This window comes from Tigriopus californicus, chromosome 9 (genome assembly GCF_007210705.1).
Source record: "Tigriopus californicus strain San Diego chromosome 9, Tcal_SD_v2.1, whole genome shotgun sequence".
In the NCBI taxonomy this organism is placed as follows: Eukaryota; Metazoa; Arthropoda; class Copepoda; order Harpacticoida; family Harpacticidae; genus Tigriopus; species Tigriopus californicus.
In genome coordinates, this window is record NC_081448.1 from 8,966,648 (window position 1) to 8,985,517 (window position 18,870).

The 18,870-nt window shown below is 40.8% G+C and overlaps 4 protein-coding genes across 7 annotated transcripts in view; 2 read left to right on the forward strand and 2 right to left on the reverse strand.

Annotated features, from left to right (window-relative positions):
- LOC131886259 (juvenile hormone esterase-like) lies at window positions 1–5,364 on the reverse strand. 3 transcript variants are annotated; one of them, XM_059234535.1, is made up of 4 exons: window positions 5,203–5,364; window positions 1,773–2,155; window positions 1,376–1,683; window positions 1–1,293 (listed from the first exon to the last, which is right to left on the reverse strand). In XM_059234535.1, exons 2-4 carry the CDS (start codon window positions 2,107–2,109, stop codon window positions 157–159), a joined length of 1,782 nt encoding a protein of 593 aa, XP_059090518.1. In that variant the 5' UTR covers window positions 2,110–2,155; window positions 5,203–5,364; the 3' UTR covers window positions 1–156. The 3 variants fall into 3 exon arrangements, with proteins under 3 accessions (XP_059090518.1, XP_059090520.1, XP_059090519.1); XM_059234537.1 differs by having other exon boundaries at window positions 1,773–2,149; window positions 5,203–5,362; XM_059234536.1 differs by lacking the exon at window positions 5,203–5,364 and adding an exon at window positions 2,364–2,394.
- Window positions 2,404–5,991, forward strand: LOC131886256 (regulator of telomere elongation helicase 1 homolog). Its single transcript, XM_059234529.1, has one exon. The coding sequence runs from the start codon at window positions 2,537–2,539 to the stop codon at window positions 5,090–5,092; it is 2,556 nt and encodes an 851-aa protein (XP_059090512.1). The 5' UTR covers window positions 2,404–2,536; the 3' UTR covers window positions 5,093–5,991.
- Window positions 5,428–18,576, reverse strand: LOC131886260 (ornithine aminotransferase, mitochondrial-like). Of its 2 annotated transcripts, XM_059234538.1 has the most exons (6): window positions 18,443–18,576; window positions 9,537–9,687; window positions 8,781–9,071; window positions 8,437–8,601; window positions 6,612–6,795; window positions 5,428–6,262 (listed from the first exon to the last, which is right to left on the reverse strand). In XM_059234538.1, exons 2-6 carry the CDS (start codon window positions 9,607–9,609, stop codon window positions 5,551–5,553), a joined length of 1,425 nt encoding a protein of 474 aa, XP_059090521.1. In that variant the 5' UTR covers window positions 9,610–9,687; window positions 18,443–18,576; the 3' UTR covers window positions 5,428–5,550. The 2 variants fall into 2 exon arrangements, with proteins under 2 accessions (XP_059090521.1, XP_059090522.1); XM_059234539.1 differs by lacking the exon at window positions 18,443–18,576 and having other exon boundaries at window positions 9,416–9,558.
- The window catches only part of LOC131886258 (uncharacterized), a 26,757-nt gene continuing 19,318 nt past the window's right edge, over window positions 11,432–18,870 (forward strand). The window contains exon 1 of the mRNA XM_059234531.1: window positions 11,432–12,231. Within this exon, the coding sequence (XP_059090514.1) occupies window positions 12,030–12,231 (202 nt within the window). The 5' untranslated portion in view covers window positions 11,432–12,029. The remainder of the gene's footprint in view (window positions 12,232–18,870) is intronic.

Genomic DNA, 18,870 nt, shown 5'->3' on the forward strand with positions numbered 1-18,870 from the left:
TGGATTTGTCGTCCATTTTGACAGACACACATTTATTCGGATACTCATCCAAGCCAAGGTGTCATGACTCATGAGTCACCTGGTATGTGTAATTAAATGCAATAATGATGTACACTTTTGATCCAATGATATGAATGGTAATAAAGGAAGGGATGATCACGATAAGAGTTGGGAAGCATCTGTGACTAAATTTCGTCTTTCCGCAATGGCGGAATGCAATCGTCGAATCTCGACTCGACTTGGCTCAAATTTATTGACCTCGAGAAGTTGATTCCAAAACTTGATGTGACTGTCCAAAGCGAGGTTCGAGCCCATGGCTAAACCAGCTCCGATATTTAAGTGTAATTTCGACTCCTCGCTCCATGGTTCCCATTTGAAACCCATTTTATTTTCTGGGGTGGGGTTGCCGAAGTGAGCAAAATTCGTGAGTAGAGCGAGGAAATGCTCACTGGTCCGGAGGTCACTGGCTGATTTGATCGTGGAAGGGAAGCCCATGAGAGAAAACGGGAAAATGTAGAACAGGTCATCTCCGTGACAGACACCTAATTGTTTCTGGTAGAATTTTGCCCCCAGATGTCGGCCTGAGAAATTGAGGAGCATCTTCAAGACCGGGAGGCGAAACAGGTCGACCATACTCATAGGTCCTTGATATTGAAAGTTATACGAATAAATGGGTAGGTCTTGGGCAAACAAAAGCTTCAAGTCTCGGGCCAACGGAGCTTGAAATATGGCCAACGAGTATATCTGCTCCAAGCGCTTTAAGTTCAAGTCATTTCTGGGCGGGAATCCGGCCCCAGGGAAAAACCTCTCTTTGATTTTCGAAACACAGGATTGATCTGATTCCGTAATGAGATCGGTCTCTCGATTGAAAAACAGCTGAGGTGCCCATTGTTCCCATTGAGTGAAGAGTAGGTCCCATCGGCGTTGGGATTTGTGGAAAGGCGCACTTAAAATCAGCCCCTCCTCCGAATTGCAACCGGCCAGGATTGGAATATTTTTGCACACGTGGCCTTGTTGAACTAGGTCTTGGAAGGGTTGGGGTAAAAATGAGAGCGTAGCAAAATCGTCGACGATTGGCTTCCACGGCAAAGGATTGGTGACATCCCAATCTTTGAAGAGAGTGCTCTTTTCCATGATGGCTTTCACGGGTAGTGCTTGAAGAGCCAGTAAGATATCCGAATTGGGAAGCTTCGGATCTATACCTAAAGCTTTGACCATTGCTTTGGCGTAAATCGAAGGTTTCCGGTCGTTGTGCAGGAATGGGGTGGAACCACTTCCCGAGAGAGCAATTACCTATGGATACGAAACCCGAAATATTGCTTATTAGTTCTTGTTCCTAAAAGCGAAGGTATATATCAAGTGTAAGGAAACAAACCTTGTGAAAGAGACCTCGTGATAACGGTGAAACTAAATGCAGAAAATTAGACATGGCCCCCGCTGATTCGCCGAACAACGTAACGTTGTTGCGATCACCTCCGAAGCAACCAATGTGCTCGTGTACCCACTTTAAAGCTAAAACTTGATCGTGTAAACCCAAGTTTCCCGGTGCATCGTCACATTCTAAGCTCAGAAATCCCAAGGGGCCAATCCGATAATTCACCGACACTAGTACCACGCCATAATCCAACAGATAATCTGGTCCGTAGAGACGGCTGTGATTTGATCCCACATTAAAAGCTCCTCCTAAAATGGAATGGAACGGATATTCAACGGTACTTGACAAAAGCAGCATTGTGTCTGACGTCATGGAAATGTTTTCCATCCACACTTACCGTGGAAAAAAACCATGACGGGGAAAAGTGCCCGCCGACCGGCACCGGGTAAATGAGGCGTGAACACATTCAAGTAAAGACAATCTTCCGATCCCAGAAAGATTTTGGATTCCGGACTGAGAACGCTCACTTGGGGACATTGCGGTGATTCGCGGGTAGACGCATCCAAACTTCCGATCCACGAACCCGCGGGCACGGGAAGTCGGAAACGAAGTTCGCCCACGGGTGGTAAAGCATAGGGAACAGAACGGAAGGAGTATATTTGCCTTCCATTTCGAGTTTTAGCCCGTTTTCCCCGGACTTTACCCAAACTGAGCAACACCACCGGTGAAGTCATCGTCACAAGCAACCAACTACCTGATGCTTTGCTTGACGACCTGGAGCTGGAAAGATCAATCCATAATTCATTCTTATCATCACAATAAAACGATTCCGATCAAACGCTCCCTTTCACAGCTCTTCTTTGCATGCGTACAATGATCGTGGTGGCTTGGTCTTCTGAAGTTACTATCTTATGCATGTTTCAGAACCTAACCTCACATGTCTGATGTGTTATCTATGCATGTAATGGGCGATTGTGCACAGACTTACACATCGATCAATCAGGAAGACACTCGCTGAGACGGAAGTGGGAATCTCTCTGCTACAAGTCTATGAATGACGTCACAGTCACAACAACACGAGTTTCAAAAACAAAACAAAGAGACTTGAAATGAAACGAGAGTCGGAATAGTGCTTGAACTGATACTAATTCTCTAAACATCATGGCGTCAAATGGTAGCCTTCCTGTCACTTCTCCAGTGAACCAGGCAATGTCTGCCTCATCTCCTTTGATCGTTCATCATCGAGGCCTCGATTTAACTTATCCCATCAAGCCTTATCCCTCGCAAGCTGAATTCAGTCAATTGGTCCTTGATTGCTTTTTAGGTGGGAAGCACGGACTGTTGGAATCCCCCACGGGTACGGGCAAAACCATGGCCTTGTTAGCCGCCGCCATCGCCTATCGCTCTCATCCATTCGGATCTCAGAGCTTGGTCATCTACGCTTCCCGCACTCACGGCCAATTGGAGCAGGTCATTCGGCAACTCAAACAATTGGATCGCCTCACAGCCCGCGAAAGTCCATTCCGAGCGGGTGTGGTGGGTTCCAGGGAGCAGCTCTGTATCCATCCCCAGGTTCAAGCCCGAACGGGGAGCTCGGAGAAGGTCAAGATGTGCAATTCTTTGGTCAAGAGTCGTCAATGCCAGTTCTACAACAATTACGCCCAAATGGCGTCCACGGAAAGTGATCGAGCGGGTGATATCTGCGATATTGAGGATCTAGTCAAGACGCATAAGATGAAAAAGATCTGCCCATATTTTGCGGCTCGCGAGCGTTCTAGTAAGGTCGATATGTTGTTCATGCCTTATAATTACTTGCTGGATGCGTCCATTCGAAAGACGTTGAATTTTCAACTCAAAGGTAGTCTCGTCATATTGGATGAAGCTCATAATGTCATGCAGGTGTGCGAGGATTCGTCGTCAATGTCCTTTGAAGTGAAAGATGTGGCTGTGGCCTTGCATGAGGTCGACGTTGTGCTTCAGTTTCTCGACAAGCAGGAGCCCATTGAGGGCATTAACTTGGAAGAAATCTCCATTGAAGGTGCTTGCTTAGTCAAGGAACATTTAGTCGGTCTCGAGGAGACCCTCATGAAATACATTTCGGAGGGTACGTGGAAGCCCGGCCAAACTTATCCGGGACAGAGTATCAAAGAGCTTCTGATGAGTAGCGGGCTGAATTCCGCTATCAAGGGGCCTTTTGTGACCGCTTTACAATCGCTACAAGAAGTCTTGGCAGTTCTTAGCACTCTCCGAGGCGGTCAAGATAGTGGGCGAGGTTTGCAGGTATTGGGTCAATTATTGGAGTTGGTGTACCCTGAAAATCGAGACCCACTCATGGGGTGCCATCTCATGAAATACTATCGGTTCCACGTGGAGTCTACAAAAGTGAAGAACAATCTGAAGTTCCACCTTTGGTGCTTCCACTCGGGCTTTGCCATGTCTAATTTACGGGGATGCGGGATCCGATCTGTCATTCTTGCCAGTGGAACTCTCAAACCCTTCAATGTGCTAGCGGAGGAATTGGACACTCGCTTTGAAGTGCAATTTTCTGGCCCGCATGTAATAGGCCAAGATCAATGCATGGTCCACGTGGTACCTCAAGGCCAAGACAAAGTTCCTTTGATCTCCACGTACCAAAATCGTAATAACCCCAAGTATCTCCTTTCATTAGGCCACACCATTCTAGAAATACTAAATGTGACGCCGCACGGCGTGTTAATATTCTTTCCATCCTACGCCAACCTTACGGCCATGGTGGATTCTTGGCGATCCTCGGGGTTTTGGAACAAAATTGAAAAGGCAAAACGCATGCTCGTGGAACCCAAGGAGAAGATTGCCTTTGAGCAAGTGATAAACGAATACCGAACCCGAAGCTCAGACGATAATGACCAAAGCCCGTGTCTCTTGGCCGTTTGTCGAGGCAAAGTGGCGGAAGGCATTGACTTTTCTGATCGCATGGCTAGAGCTGTGATCGTGACGGGAATTCCTTTTCCGAACCTGCACGACTCGAGGGTACAAGCCAAGCGCAATTTTTTGGACCAGAAACAGTCTCGAGACAAAACTGGCATCTCAGGCAACGAATGGTACAAAGTGGAAGCATTTCGAGCCGTGAATCAGGCAATCGGGCGTGTCATTCGTCACCGAAATGACTTTGGGGCCATCATGTTCTTAGACAAGCGATTCGGTGACCAGCAAAATAGAACTAACATCTCCAATTGGGTGTCTGCTAGTCTACGAAGCAATATCGATGCTAAAGAGGCAATTAGAGCTCTCAGTCAATTCTACTCCAAGATGCAGGGAACCGTCAAACACATCCCTCGCCCTCAAGCCCATGTGGATCGATCGTCGAGCATGATCGGAGGAAATAAGCGTCCGTTGAGCTCAAATTCAACCGCTACACGGCCTCCTGCCACTATTTCAGCGCCCAAAAAGATCAAGGTCACCTCAACAGCCTCCAACATGTTAAAGTATAAAACGACGACATTGGTAAGCCGATTGAAATTGGACTTCACCAAAGACGAACTTCGACAATTCTTCGCTGCTCTAAAAACTTACAAGGAGGTGGGAAATTTGGACGATTTTATTGCCTGTTTACGAGTGACTGCCCCCAAAGAAAAGCTCAAGAATGTCAATTTGCACGAATTCGAGGACTTCATACTCCAGAAAGACCTCGGGAAGTTCGGGGACTTTTGCCAAACTCAGCTTCAAGAGAGTCAATGAAACACTGGCCTACAATTATCCTCACAGACTTGATCTGACCCCAAAACTTTCTGCCGTCTTGCAACTTGTCAAATCTTATATGTATAGAGAAAGTTGCTGTAGACTCTTACCTCAAGTAAATCCGGCAGTTATGACAAAACTTTGCAGGAGGGACTTCTCTCGCTTTGATGATTATGTGTAAGGCTCGTTTTTCCTAAGCAAGATCTTAAGTGAAACTCAATCCTCTCGACTTTGCACCTCTTATCAGGTTTTTGTTGTCGTCCACGACAGCTGAAGAACAACGCACGGTTCGGTTCGTAATTTTAGTTCTGGATGATTGAAAAGTCCGATCGAGGTAGAGAAAGTAGAATTTGATTCAAGGTATTAGTTAAAATGACGCCATTTAAGATAGTTTTGCTTTAAAACAGCTTGGCAAGTTCAGGTATGATTAAGCGGGTCTACGGCCAAGCCTGGTGTAGTTATTGCGATATTTGATGCATCGTTGTCTTGATGATCTCCACACATTGCCCAAGCTCCTTCTCGGTCATGGTGAGAGGAGGAGCAAATCGAATGATATCTCCATGAGTGGGTTTAGCAAGCAAGCCATTGTCCGCCAATTTGAGGCAGACGTCCCAGGCATCAAATTTCTTATTTATCACAATCGCATTGAGGAGGCCCTTTCCTCTCACCGTGGTCACAATATCCTTCGGAAGCGTTTCCAACTCGCTCCTCAAGATTGTGCCAAGCTTCTCTGCATTTTGAGCGAGCTTCTCCTCCACGAGCACCTCCAAAGCAGCCATGGCTACTTTACAGGCCAAGGGATTCCCGCCGTAAGTGGACCCATGTTGTCCCGGCTGTAACAGGCCCATGACGTCATTGTTGGCTAAAGCGGCCGCAACGGGAAGAACACCTCCCGACAGCGCCTTGCCCAAAAGTAGTATATCCGGCTTTACTTCTTCATGATCCACGCAGAGCATCCTTCCCGTTCGACATAAACCTGTCTGAACTTCATCGGCGATCCACAAGACGTTGTATTTGGCACAAAGCCTCCGCACTTCCTTCAAATATCCAACATCTGGCACCACAACCCCAGCTTCACCTTGGATCGGCTCCACCATAAAGGCGCACATGTGGGGATCTTTCAATTTCTCCTCTAAAGCTGCGAGATTGTTGTAGGGAACCACCTCGTATCTGAAAAAAGATCATGCTATTCATGCAGGGTACTTGTAATATAGTAGATTATACGACTTGCTATGGCATCAATAAGATAAAAGCTGAGTTCTGCTCTCATAAATGTTGGGTAAGCAAGATCCCTGGATCGATCGGTAACGACCTTATCGCCCTCGCGGGACTCATGTTGGGTTAATGTTCTTTCCCAAACAAAGAGAACTAACGCGTGCATTGTACATTGTGGCCTTGGGTCAAAGGACGATATTATATCAGTTACGCATCATTATCAGTCATTTCCGTACTCAATGACAAACGAGGCTCAAAAATAAACTACAAGAATCATTTCATTCGAAGACAAAATTGGTCTCACCCGGGCAGAAAGGGTCCAAAGTCCTTGATCGCTACAGGATCATTGGAACTTGAAACTGCGGCCACAGTTCGACCCCAAAAGTTGTTTTCACAAAACAACACTTTGGCCTGATTTTGAGGTATTCCTTTGGCCAAATATCCCCATTTGCGAGCCAATTTGAGTCCCGTCTCACCGGCTTCCACACCTAAGAAAAAGGTTAATAATGTAAATCAACACATTTTGGGAGGAAATTCTAGGTGCGAATTTCAACATATCTAACACATGCTGGTATTGTGCCCCTTTCCAGACGTATGCAATACCTTTTTTGCGGGCTTCCTTACCGCTATACCGCAACTATTAGGATTGGGATCCCAACAATTCAAGACGAGAAATTTATTCATTTTACTTAACTTATATATATTATTTGATCGAACAAATTAAACAATGAAGGAGTCCGAGAAAGAAGAGATGTGGACTTCATTGTTTTAACTAGCCTGGATTCTCGAGGGCTTGAAGGTGCTCTCGAAACNACCGCAACTATTAGGATTGGGATCCCAACAATTCAAGACGAGAAATTTATTCATTTTACTTAACTTATATATATTATTTGATCGAACAATGAATTAGAGTTGGCTGATCTGGCTAGCCCTTGAATATAAGGTTGATCAGGAATTTTAGTCAAAAACTTGTCCAAGTCTGACTTAAATCTTGCTACTGGATCAACGCCTACGTATTCCCTACGAATATTGGAGGGAAGCAAATTAAACAATGAAGGAGTCCGAGAAAGAAGAGATGTGGACTTCATTGTTTTAACTAGCCTGGATTCTCGAGGGCTTGAAGGTGCTCTCGAAACACATGTTAAGCTTTGCTAGCAAACAATTGTCAACCAATAAGAGAAGAAATCGGTAGGTATGATTCAACGTTTGGGTAAACATCCAGGTGTATTTCACAACATAAATAAGTTCCTTTGGGTCAAGCGTTGGCTAACTCTAAAGATGCTTAACAAAGCATCCTTAGCTAACTGTAGAAAAAACAGATACCATGTCACAAGTTTATTAGACATGGAAAACATTCACTCCCTGCATCTAACACGGCAATGGCAAAATTGCTCGAAACCTTACCATATTTAGCTTCATTGAGAGTATACTTTCCTGATATTATAATAGGCATATTCAGTGTTGTTAAGTACAAATCTGAAACGCACATTTGCCTTGTAGAAACCCCATGTGTTTCCTTCTCTTCGCACTGCAGGTCATATTTATCCAATATCGTTCGACAACATATGAGAACGGTATTACAGATTCCGATGCTTCGATAGCAGCAAGACTAGAGCTTTTCAATTAATGTGTCAATAAAGTGTTCGAAGTCAATAAAATCTGAGGATTTTCACAAAAAGTGAGCCTTAATCTATCCGAGACAAACAATCGTCAATCTCCTTTTTCTCAATCAATCGCATCTGTCCTTGTTGCTGAAACTCTTTCACGTCAATCAATGTCAAAAGCCAAAAAAGCCTCTTTCGAAACATGATAAACTATAAGCTTTACTCACATGAAGTATTAGCAGCTTTTTTTTTCAATTTTATACTAAACCATTGACTCCTCCGTTAAGACGATAGCTGATTTGCATTGTGATCCAACAATAAAACGGATTATCAGTTTATTTATTAGGTAAATGCAGTCTGTGCGTCTAGCAAAAACATTCTTGCGATTGCTGCACCAAAACATAGTGGAATGAACTATTGGCGGGCGTATCTAAAAAGGCTAAAAAAGTTTCAAAACTCAAGGTGTTGACAAGACCATAGAAAACACTTTTAACATTGAGGCTTTCTGAGAGCATTTTGACTTACCTGTGTTGATGGGCAACAACTTGTCATAGCCAAACAATTGGCAAGCAAACTCTTCGTATTCACCCAACACGTCGTTGTAGAAGGCTCGAGAGGTTAGTGTTAGGACTTGAGATTGATCGTGGAGGGCCTTCAAGATTTTCGGATGACAATGCCCTTGGTTAACAGCTATAATGAGATCAAATGAATGAAAAACTCCTCATCAACAAAAAAGCTTTTGATGAAGAAAAGAAGACAATCTGTCAACCCCAAGTTAAAGGTACCTCTTCAAAGCCCAGGCAAATAAAACTAACCCATCACCCATTGTTCGCCAAGGACTTGACAAATCTGTAGACAGAAACGCTCACCCGAGTATGCACTGAGAAAGTCGAAATACATCTTGTCCTCCACGTCCCAAACATGAACCCCAAGGCCTTTTTTTATGGCCACGGGCAGAGGATGGTAATTGTGGGCTCCAAAGCGACTTTCCCGGTCAAAAATGGCTTGAGATTTGGAATTTGCCTTCTTGGAAGCATTAGGGCTTACTTGAGTTGCTAGGCCTTTTCTGAGAGATGGGCATACCAGAGGGTTGCTGAGGATTCGTCGGGCTAACATTTTCAAACCAAATGAAAGGTTCTCTAATTTTAGAGTCGATAAATCTAGAAATAAGGGACATTTCATTAAACACACTACGCCGTAAACAACTCCAAAGTAAAAAACAGATTAAATCTGAAACATCGCCAGTTAACACCTTTCACTCTACTCTAAAAGAAGATAATAGCCTCTCGGCCAAGAAGTCTGAAGGTATCACACTCATTCATTATTTTTCCCTTTGAAACACTCAAACGTCTGTTCAATTACACTTTTCCCCTTCTCCAAATATCTCATAACGTGAGAGATAATGTTGGTTAACTTTAGCACACGCATTTTTCAATGTCACAGAGTCGTAAAAATAATTGTCATCAAGTAGAAATATTGAATAACGTATGCACACACAACGTACCTAAATTCAATAATAAGAACGTACTCGCTGGTCAGTTGCGTTGTATGGACTGTTCACGCCACGACCACTTGGAAACTGGTTTTTCCTGGTCAGACTTCTCGGTCGCGGTTCTCCAGCTTACCTCTGGGTTTTGGGCACGGTTTTGGCTGTCTTGGAACGATCGAGACTGAACTGACCAGTGTGAACCGGACCATAGATTTGACTCTGATTGGGGCTTGTACTCTGCGGCTTCATCATAATATCATATGTTAGACAGTATTACATCATTGCTCCTGAAATCATAGTATGACATGCCTTGTTGAGAAAATGAAGATATTACCTAAGCAGTGGAGGGAAAAAATGCCCGACAAATTTTAACGGAAATACTCAAACATATCTTGGCAATCATTTAGCCGGCAAAATCATGAGACACATCTTTGATTGCATTGCTTCATGGCAATTTAGCTTAGATAGAAAATTTGCAGGCTTAAAAATATATTATAAACCGCATTTCTTTAAAATCGATTTGGTCGAATTCAGGAGCACAATTACTGTAGTTACTATTTGAGTACAAATTAGCACAGCATCTATTCAACCACTTCTGAATTACAGAGAAGTACTGTCTTGTTTTCATCCATTTAAGCTCGAAAATGCCCCTGCTGTTTCTGAACTTAAATGTCCAGACAAATAATACCGATTTTGTCAGTCACAAAATTAAAAGATTAGTTTTCTTGCATGATTACAAGGTAGCAGAGAATGCTTTTGAACGTCACTTAAAATACTCTCTAAAATGTATTTTTTTGGAAATATGCTCTGCAATTTTTAAAAGAACACATCGACATGCATTCTATTGAATTCTAGTGAAAATGCATTAAAACGAGAAACTATTATACATTTGGGCTTTTCCTGAAGATTTTGTTGAAACTGAACAGCTCAGTGAATACACGCTAGAACGAGCAATAACATGTCCACCTCTCTTTTTTTCTCGACTCCTTATAGCTTTCTTTAATTTGCTTCCCTCTAATATTCGTAAGGAATACGTAGGCCTTGTTGATCCGGTTGCATCTTTCAAGTCAGACTTGGACAAATCTTTGGCTATCATTCCAGATCAACCCTACATTCAAGGACTAGTTCGGTCTGCCAACTCAAATTCGTTGGTAGACCAAATATCATATGAATATTGAAAGATAATAAATAGATGAAATATTATCTTTTAATTTAATAGTAATGGGGATTACATTCCCTGTAGCGGTTAGAAAAGCCCGTGAAAAACCAGAACAAGAAATAAAAACTGCATCCTCGAGACCTCATTGAAGGGTCTTTAAATTTTCTTTGCTGGTATACAACATTTTGAGTTACTTTGAGCTTATGCAAGAAAAAGAAAATCGTTTACTTTTATGATTTTGAAAATTAATATTAGCTCCTTGGACAATTAATTGAGTTCAGATAGAAGGTACAACGAGGGCATCTAAGAGTTAAGACCAACTAAGAAGAACCATCTAATTCCATGTATCTTAGATGTGGCTTCATAGTTCATTACCTACGGTCTCTTTGAGTATCAATTGAGTGAATTCTCTTACTTTCAGTAAATGATAGGTTTGAAAAAGATGTTTCAGGCCCCTTAGTATTTAATTTACACCAAAACTACATTAAAGAAAATAATAAAGGTTGTTCGTTATATATAAATTTGCAATCTAGGAAAATGCTAAGATGTGTTTTGTCATTTCTCTCAAAACTTGATGTTCGATTGTTTAAGTACCGTTCACTGAATAAGAAAGAAATAAGCATGACTATATATGTATATATAACTCAACGTTCTTCCATGTTCCTCCAACGCCAACATTTTCTAACCTAAGGCATATCCTGCGGCGAACGGAGCTCTAATGAATTCATAAATCTTTCGTGATCCTTCACTAAGTAGTAATCCCACCGCATTGAGCACATACCGTGCAGGCCTATCCAGAAACAAAAGCAATCGCGAAACTCGTCACCGCTTGCGTCCCAAATTCAAGAGGAGAAAAGACGAGGTATCTTCCGCCCTCCCAAAATTGTGTTTGCATTTCTCTCCGTTTCTTTGAACTTATTTCCTCGTCAATATTATAGATCGGAACATGAGTTTATTTCGTGAAGGGTACACTCTTTCCTCCGCTGTTTTTTTCCCTGTTGGACTATTAGACGGCGGGGAGGAGCAGAGCGACCATTTCGAGCTCGTGGTCCAGAGAAAAGCTCTGAGGGATCTTACAGTGAGCAAGTCAGCCATTATTTGACTTTGTGCCGAGGGGGAGAAGATAGGCGCCACGGAAACTAGTTGATTTAATACGCTAAGTTTCGAGACAACCCCTACGTCTTATCTTGAGTTCCAATCCCTAGATTTCAACCGAATTCCAAGACCGTGCCCTTCAGAGTACCAATGGGTGGTTTTTAAGACCGATTGGATTTTGAGACAGACGTGGCGGAGAGGATTTCACGGAGCTCCAACTTGACAAGTTCATACAACACCATTATTCGGTTCCATTCCAAGCGTGTCCATCTCTGACAGATCCAGTTTCCAGATGGGAGGAAACCATCGCGGGGAAATAGAGCACCCATTTTGAACGGACCCAACCGAAGTGAATGTGTTGTCTTTGGAGTGGTTATGCAACGTGAATGTCGACAAGAGTGCGGCTGTGATGGTGCCGGACCTCATAATCAAGTGTTATTCAATTGTCAAGGAAACATGGCGTCCCTGGAACAGGACCTAAAGAAGCAGATCTTGGGACGACCCAAAGCCGAAAAGGTGTTTCGACCGTGGTGGGATACTCTCGAAGACTATCTTTTGAACTCTTTGGTTCTCTTAGGTGAGTGAGCGAGTGCTTGGAATTGCATGTCTTAACATAGGATGGCATATTTTAGCAAGCTAGTTCTGGGGTACTTCCTTGGCAGGCTCATGTTCAAATCTCGTCCTTTAGCTAATTACGTGTTGGAGAAGATAATGACAGCACAACAATTTGCGGCGACACAGAAACTCCACTAACGTTATGACAGAAAAGCAATCATGGGTCCTAAAATATGGGATTCATTTGCTGACAAAGTGTGGAAACGGAGAGGGAAAATCGTTCTATTTGGCTGATATGAGTACATTTTCATTCAATTAGCTTCAAACCGTTTCTAGACAATTGACTCTTGTGAAAAAATTGGCAGGGCTTCAAACTATCAACAAAATCAAGTGCCCCAAAAATCAAAGAAATTGGCGTCTCCTACAGGTGCTTTTAAAGGGAAGTTGTTACCGTTTAACTACGAGAAAAGAAAACCCATTGAACCAAATCCTTATTGATAACCATCTCTTCAAAAGTACTTTGCTCTCCTGAACAGAACTTGCTGGAACCAGCAGGGAACAAATTCAAACAACATTCTAATCCTAGCTACTTCAATGCACTTTCAAGTTAGCCAATTAGAGATGTGCGGGAGCTTTAAATGGAAAGACGTCTGCAAATTGCTCAAATAACAGAGATTTGCACATGATTACAATTGGTTCCACATGTATAGAGACTTCATCATACTTTTAGAATCAGTTGCCTTTGCCAAATTTTCAGGACCTCAAATCGTTTTTCATTTGGATTTTGTTTAAGCTTAGGTTAGGTTAGTTTTGTAAAAAATCAAACCTTTACCAGATACCAAAATGTCTCATGACAAAATAATCCAAGGGCTGCATCACGAATTCAGGCTCCAGGAAGACAAGGTTGGCCTTCAATTGGACAAATGCCATGTCGTCTCTAGTATGATAAGCTCCACGATAGTAGTAAGGTTTACTAGGATGAACTTTGTCCGGAGTTTTACTTTGTACAAAAAGGTCATCTAAACCACCGTCTAAAATGTGCTGGGGAAAAATAAGAAATGGTACATGACAGAATGAAGTGCAGATTAATCAATCACTCGGAAAGACTACGGATTTTAAGCGTAGATATAATTTGCTATGCATGATCATGTTGTTGGCAACTTTAAGCCCCGAGAAATTCGGTCACTTCTTTCTAGGCCTCTTTCATTGTTCAATTCGCTTGTCTCTAAAATTCGTAGAGAGTATGTATATGTTGTTGATTCGGTACCATCTTCCTTGTTGAACTTTATTTTCTATATAGGCCAATCAGATCCACCAACTCTAACTTGTTGGAGGATCAGATGGTATATGAATAAAGAGTTGAATAAGGATTATAATTTCATGATCTTGAACTCCTGGGGAATTTATACCTAACAGTTGTAAGTGCACAAAAAAATATAATAATGAAATGATAGATAAAAAGGTAGGCCATCTAGCTAATAATTTATCTGCACATACCATTAGAGAAAATCCGATGAGAGTCTCACTCAATTTTATCTGTTTTGAACGAATGACTTTTAGTTTTACTATTGAAAATCTATAACAGGTCATTACATACTGAAACCGCTATTGTACTTAAAAATTATCGACTCCACCTAATTGGTCGTAGATCATTTCAAGTAGCTTGCCACTAACTTTCTTTTGCTGAAAGACAAGTGACATACAAGTGCATATCAAGTTAAGTTTGCAGAAAGTTAAAATCGAAATAATGTACAATCTTACCAGCTAAACTCGGAACATTTCCATTTTGACTCATGTATACAGAAAGAGATTGGATATTTTGCTTCAAATCTGGTTTTGACGATTGAACTTCAACTACGGTGCAGGCGCTACGTGCTTTTCTACCAAGGGAGTACGCAAAACCACGATTTGTGGAAAAGTTATAAAAATGCATAAAAAATCAACAAATCCTTCAAAAGGCACGCCAAAAACAATCAAATGCCACTGAAAAGTGGATGGAGAGGTGTAAGGCTGCAGTACCAAATAAAGAAAAAAATAAAATGAAAAGTGGAAACTCCTTTAAAAAGAATCTAAAATTTAAACCTTGACTTGAAGCTACCATGAAATTTACCAGTGAAGGCAAAAAAATGCAGGCTAACGTAATTGTACGAAATTTGCTTCCTTTAAATACTTCAAGGGCTCAACAAATTTCCAAGCTATTGGATCTAAAGTATTCATCCTTGTCTATCTATCCTACTGCAATTTTTTGCTACCCAATCATAACTCTTTACACAATTCTAAAATGGTTTGCCTAACACCTATGCTAATTTTCTTAGCATTTTTAGTCTTATCTAGGTTTATTTGTAAGGGTGTTTGCAAAGCAAATTCAATTACAAAATTGGAAATCACTTTAAGATTTTGAAAGCTGTTGTAACTGGTTCAGGTGAAAGAGAAAAAATGGTGACTTCGTTCTAAGGTTTGACACACGCGATGTCAAGAAACATTTTTTCCACAAAGCAAAAAACTTCAGTGTTTTATGTACTTAGGATAGCATTCGCAATAGCATGTTCAAGTCGCTAAAAATGGTCGACGCTCTTGGCTAAAATTACTTGACAAGTGGACTTATACCTTTGCTGGTGTTTTTTTATTTTGTCAGTGGTTCAGAATTGTGGCATCGCTTCTGAGTTTGTTTTGCTAACTACAGGGTAGCCCATATTAAATGTCTTTGGTCTTTGGGATATTCTCATTTCGCTATTTCTAAGTCAAGTTCCGTGGAACCAATTTTTAAATTTCCGCCAAATCCTTCTCTCAAAGTTTAGGAAAAAATCAATCTGGAAGAGCAAGGACAACTCAGTGACTGCCATTGATTTAGTCTGGTCCAACATCTCAGAAGAGGTTCTGGCTGTGCTCATACAAAGTCGAGATTATGAAACAATAGTAATTCTTGAGTTATAACTAGGGGTCGGAAAAATGGTTTGCTTTTTTTATCCAAATAGTTGTTTATAGCTAAAGAAAATTAGGCAAAATAACTTCCGAAAACGTAAAAATAGGTTTTAAAAGGGTGAAAAATGTTTTTGTTTGTTTGGTTATTCAAATATTATGGTGGTTTTTATGGCAAAAATTGCTTGATTAATGTTTTTATACGATTTTCTTGCTCTTTGGGCTGAGAAACATACGTCAACGAAAAATTCATATATCGTCGTATTTATGACTTCTATGTGAAAATCAAACTTTGAAGCATTCCTGGTATCATGTTCCAGAATAGATTAGATGAGTGGTCTCAATTATTAACATCGTCATTGTGTGAGAATCTAAAGCACACCATAACGCACGGAAATTCACGTAGAAAAATTAGAACACCCTTCCATTACCTATCAATGCCAATCAATATAAGACATGCATTTTTTGAAAGAGATTATAAAAATGAAGGAATTCATTAAAAATGGAAACAAAACAAAAACAAGATGAATATTCGGTATTTACGGAAAAATAGTGCGCAAAAGCACACTTTTTCATTTGAAATGTACTGTACAAGATGGAAAGAAATTAGGGGCCACTCTTTGTGCCTTCTGAAAATTCTTCCCCCGCCCGCAAACACTTGCTTAATCAATTTGAGTTTCAAATTTTCGTGAAAAGAGTCTATTGAAAATTCTTACACCAAACCATGAATGATCCAACTTTAGTCTAATGGAGATTGGTAACCCTCTGCATTTTGGCCATCTGAAGACTAACTCCTAAAATCCCAGATCTTCCTTTGCCCTGGGTGCGGTCTGTAGTAAAGGGGATCGTTGTTTTTTGCATCAAGTACTCCATTCACTAAAAGTTGGAGGATGGACACTGAAAGGCTTACCCACTTCCCTCATTTTCTTGCCGATCTTCATCAGACCCTTTGTTTTGGTTCTGACCTCGAGATTGCGCTTAGTTACATTTTCAAACATTAATTTGGCGACAAACAATAGGAAGGTGACCAATCGTCACTAGGCAATAGTAGTTAGATCTAGAGGACTAGCCCTCTAGTTACGAGATCACTCGTAATATGCCCCTATGTGCTCAACAGTTCCTCTTACTAAAAGCTTGAGGATCAATGTCAAACAAATTATTGAGCGGCAACAAACATTGCCAGCCAAGGTAGGTAACCCTGAACTTCATTCCTTTATTTTCTATTCCTAAATTTCCCCTAAAAATGACCCAAATCGTTGAATTTCCCCAAAAGTCCTCGGTTTTAGGTTATTCTATGGTTAAAATTCGTAAAAAAAGGGCTTTGCCCAAAAATGACAAAAATAATTGAAAACTTAATTTAACCTAAAAATATTACCGTTCCTTCGCCTAGTTGAAACACTTTTCAAAAGATAATTAAAATGGGCCACTCTGTACGTTGATTCTGAGCAGAACTACCATCCATGTTTGATATCAGCTAGCTGCTCATAAGATCCAAACTTGATAACGCAAATGATTATACAAAACCTTTTTTAAAATTCATTCTCCCTGCATGTCGAATATTTTTTTGCATATTTTATGTTCATATTCTTATGAGAATTATTGCATATTTTTCCATATCAAGGTGTCACACTCTTGATTATTTTTTACCTCAACCTAACAGATGACAAAAGATTCGGCTATTTAAGTTGCTCAGTGCTTTAAATGGTGCCAGGTAACTTTCAAACAACCTCTCAATACTTTTAAAGATGTTTTTTTCTATGAGAAAATCCAGAAGAACAATTTTTGTTGCATCGAAAAGCGAATTGTCGCTCAAATGTTTCTAATATGTCACTTAAAAACGCATCAGACAAATAACATAAACAAAAATTATCTGAAGTGTCAGCTGCAATTTCAGTTCATATTTTAATAAGCATATGTTAAGAGGCTATTTCGCTCATACGCTCACATAAGCTTTAGACAATTTTTTGCTATCAACTTCCCCCTTTGTAACGCCCCCTTGTAAACCAAACTTTTGGGTCATTTTATTCCAAATGTCAGCTTTAGTTAGAACGTTTGGTAAAGATAATTTTCCCATCAAAGAGCATAGATGTCAATTCTTAACCATTTGTTTTGCTTTACTAAAACATTATGGGTCGAATCCCATTTTGAAATCAACATTTCATTTGTTTGAAAAGCTGGAGGAGTCTGCAATCTTGCGCAATCATGCCCAGCATGTTGGTGAAACCACCAGAGCAAATAGTGTTTTGTACTTGATCTTTTCAATGACCCTGATCTGATCCAACATGTCCATGTGACTCTTAGTAATCTGTCAAACCAGAACGTTATTCACATAGGGTTGACCATTGCTCAAATTCCGGAACGGTGTGAGACATTTTTTGGAGCCCCCGGAGCTCCTCATTAAGTCTTTGAAACTTGGGAAATTATTCTTCAAGTCCCAAAAAGATATAAAAATGAAGAAGCTTAGATTTGGAAATATTCCACCTGTTGGCTTTTTGAATCATTATCTCAATCAAAATCGACTTTAAAAGAAAATTTACGAAAAGGGTATTGAAAAAAACAGAAAATGCTAAACAGCCAAACTATATATGTGAAGCAGAGAGTGTAGCCAAGCTAGGCATTGCGCACCTCCAGTCACTAGGTTGAAGAATCAACATAGATTGAGAGGGGTATGCCATCATGAGCTTATCTTTTCATTCCTTGAAAACACTATAACAACATACATTTTCAACACATAGTAGGCTAAAAATCCGAAAATGCTCTAATTTACCAAGGCAATATGACCTCCTTAATTCATGATTCCAACTTGGGCAGTTCTTTGATACGAAAAGAAGATTACAAATTTATCTTTCAGAATATTTGTCTCTTCTGATTTCCATGAATTGATCTTAGAAAAATTTGCGTGCCTTTTATTGTGGATCAAATCAATCTCCAAGTCATGGTTCCCTGAGAGGGCGCACTATTTGGTCACAAAATTTTCTCATTCCTGCAGATTGTCTTGTTACTCCCACATTCACCATAGAAAGGCTAGAGTAATTGTTCATGAGAAGTCTATGCTGAGCCGATTTCCTCTTCTATTAATGCAGGAAGATTATTCACATTTGAAGCCTAAAAAGGATGACGATGGACTCTTTACCAGATTTGAGATTTCATCTGAAGGATCTCCTCTGCCCTTCTAGCAAATACGACATTGAATAAGCTTTTTCCACTGAAACAGTCAATTTTCTTCGTTGACGTTCATTTTATGAGCTACAGATACTCTTGGAGAACCCAGGGCCAATTATTACTTGGTTAAATACAATAACATAAAAACTCACCCAAGTTAGCGTTGGATACTTGTTGTTTGATAGGCTGCTTCTTGAAGAACTTCTTGAAATCGTTCTTTTGTAGGTGAAAAGAAAGCAAAGAAGAGTAAAAATGAGTTTGTTGTTGTTTTTTTACCCTAGCTTTCCTGAGACTGAGCACGAAATGCTTATGCTGACTAACCATTGAACGGTGCTAGTACAGCTGATTGACGGCTGCGCACTCCACTATCAGAAACCGCTACCCGAACCAAAGGAGCCTTTCAACAAGGCATCCATACCATCTAAAATCCGGTCTGTATTGATTGATTACTCGCAGTCCATTCTCTTGACCTTGCTTGCTCTGCGGTTTCGTGTCGAAAGCGGGGACACTTTGGTTTGATAGAAAGCAACACGTTGCGAGAAAATACTCCTCGACTTATCGATCAAAGAGGAAGTAAGAC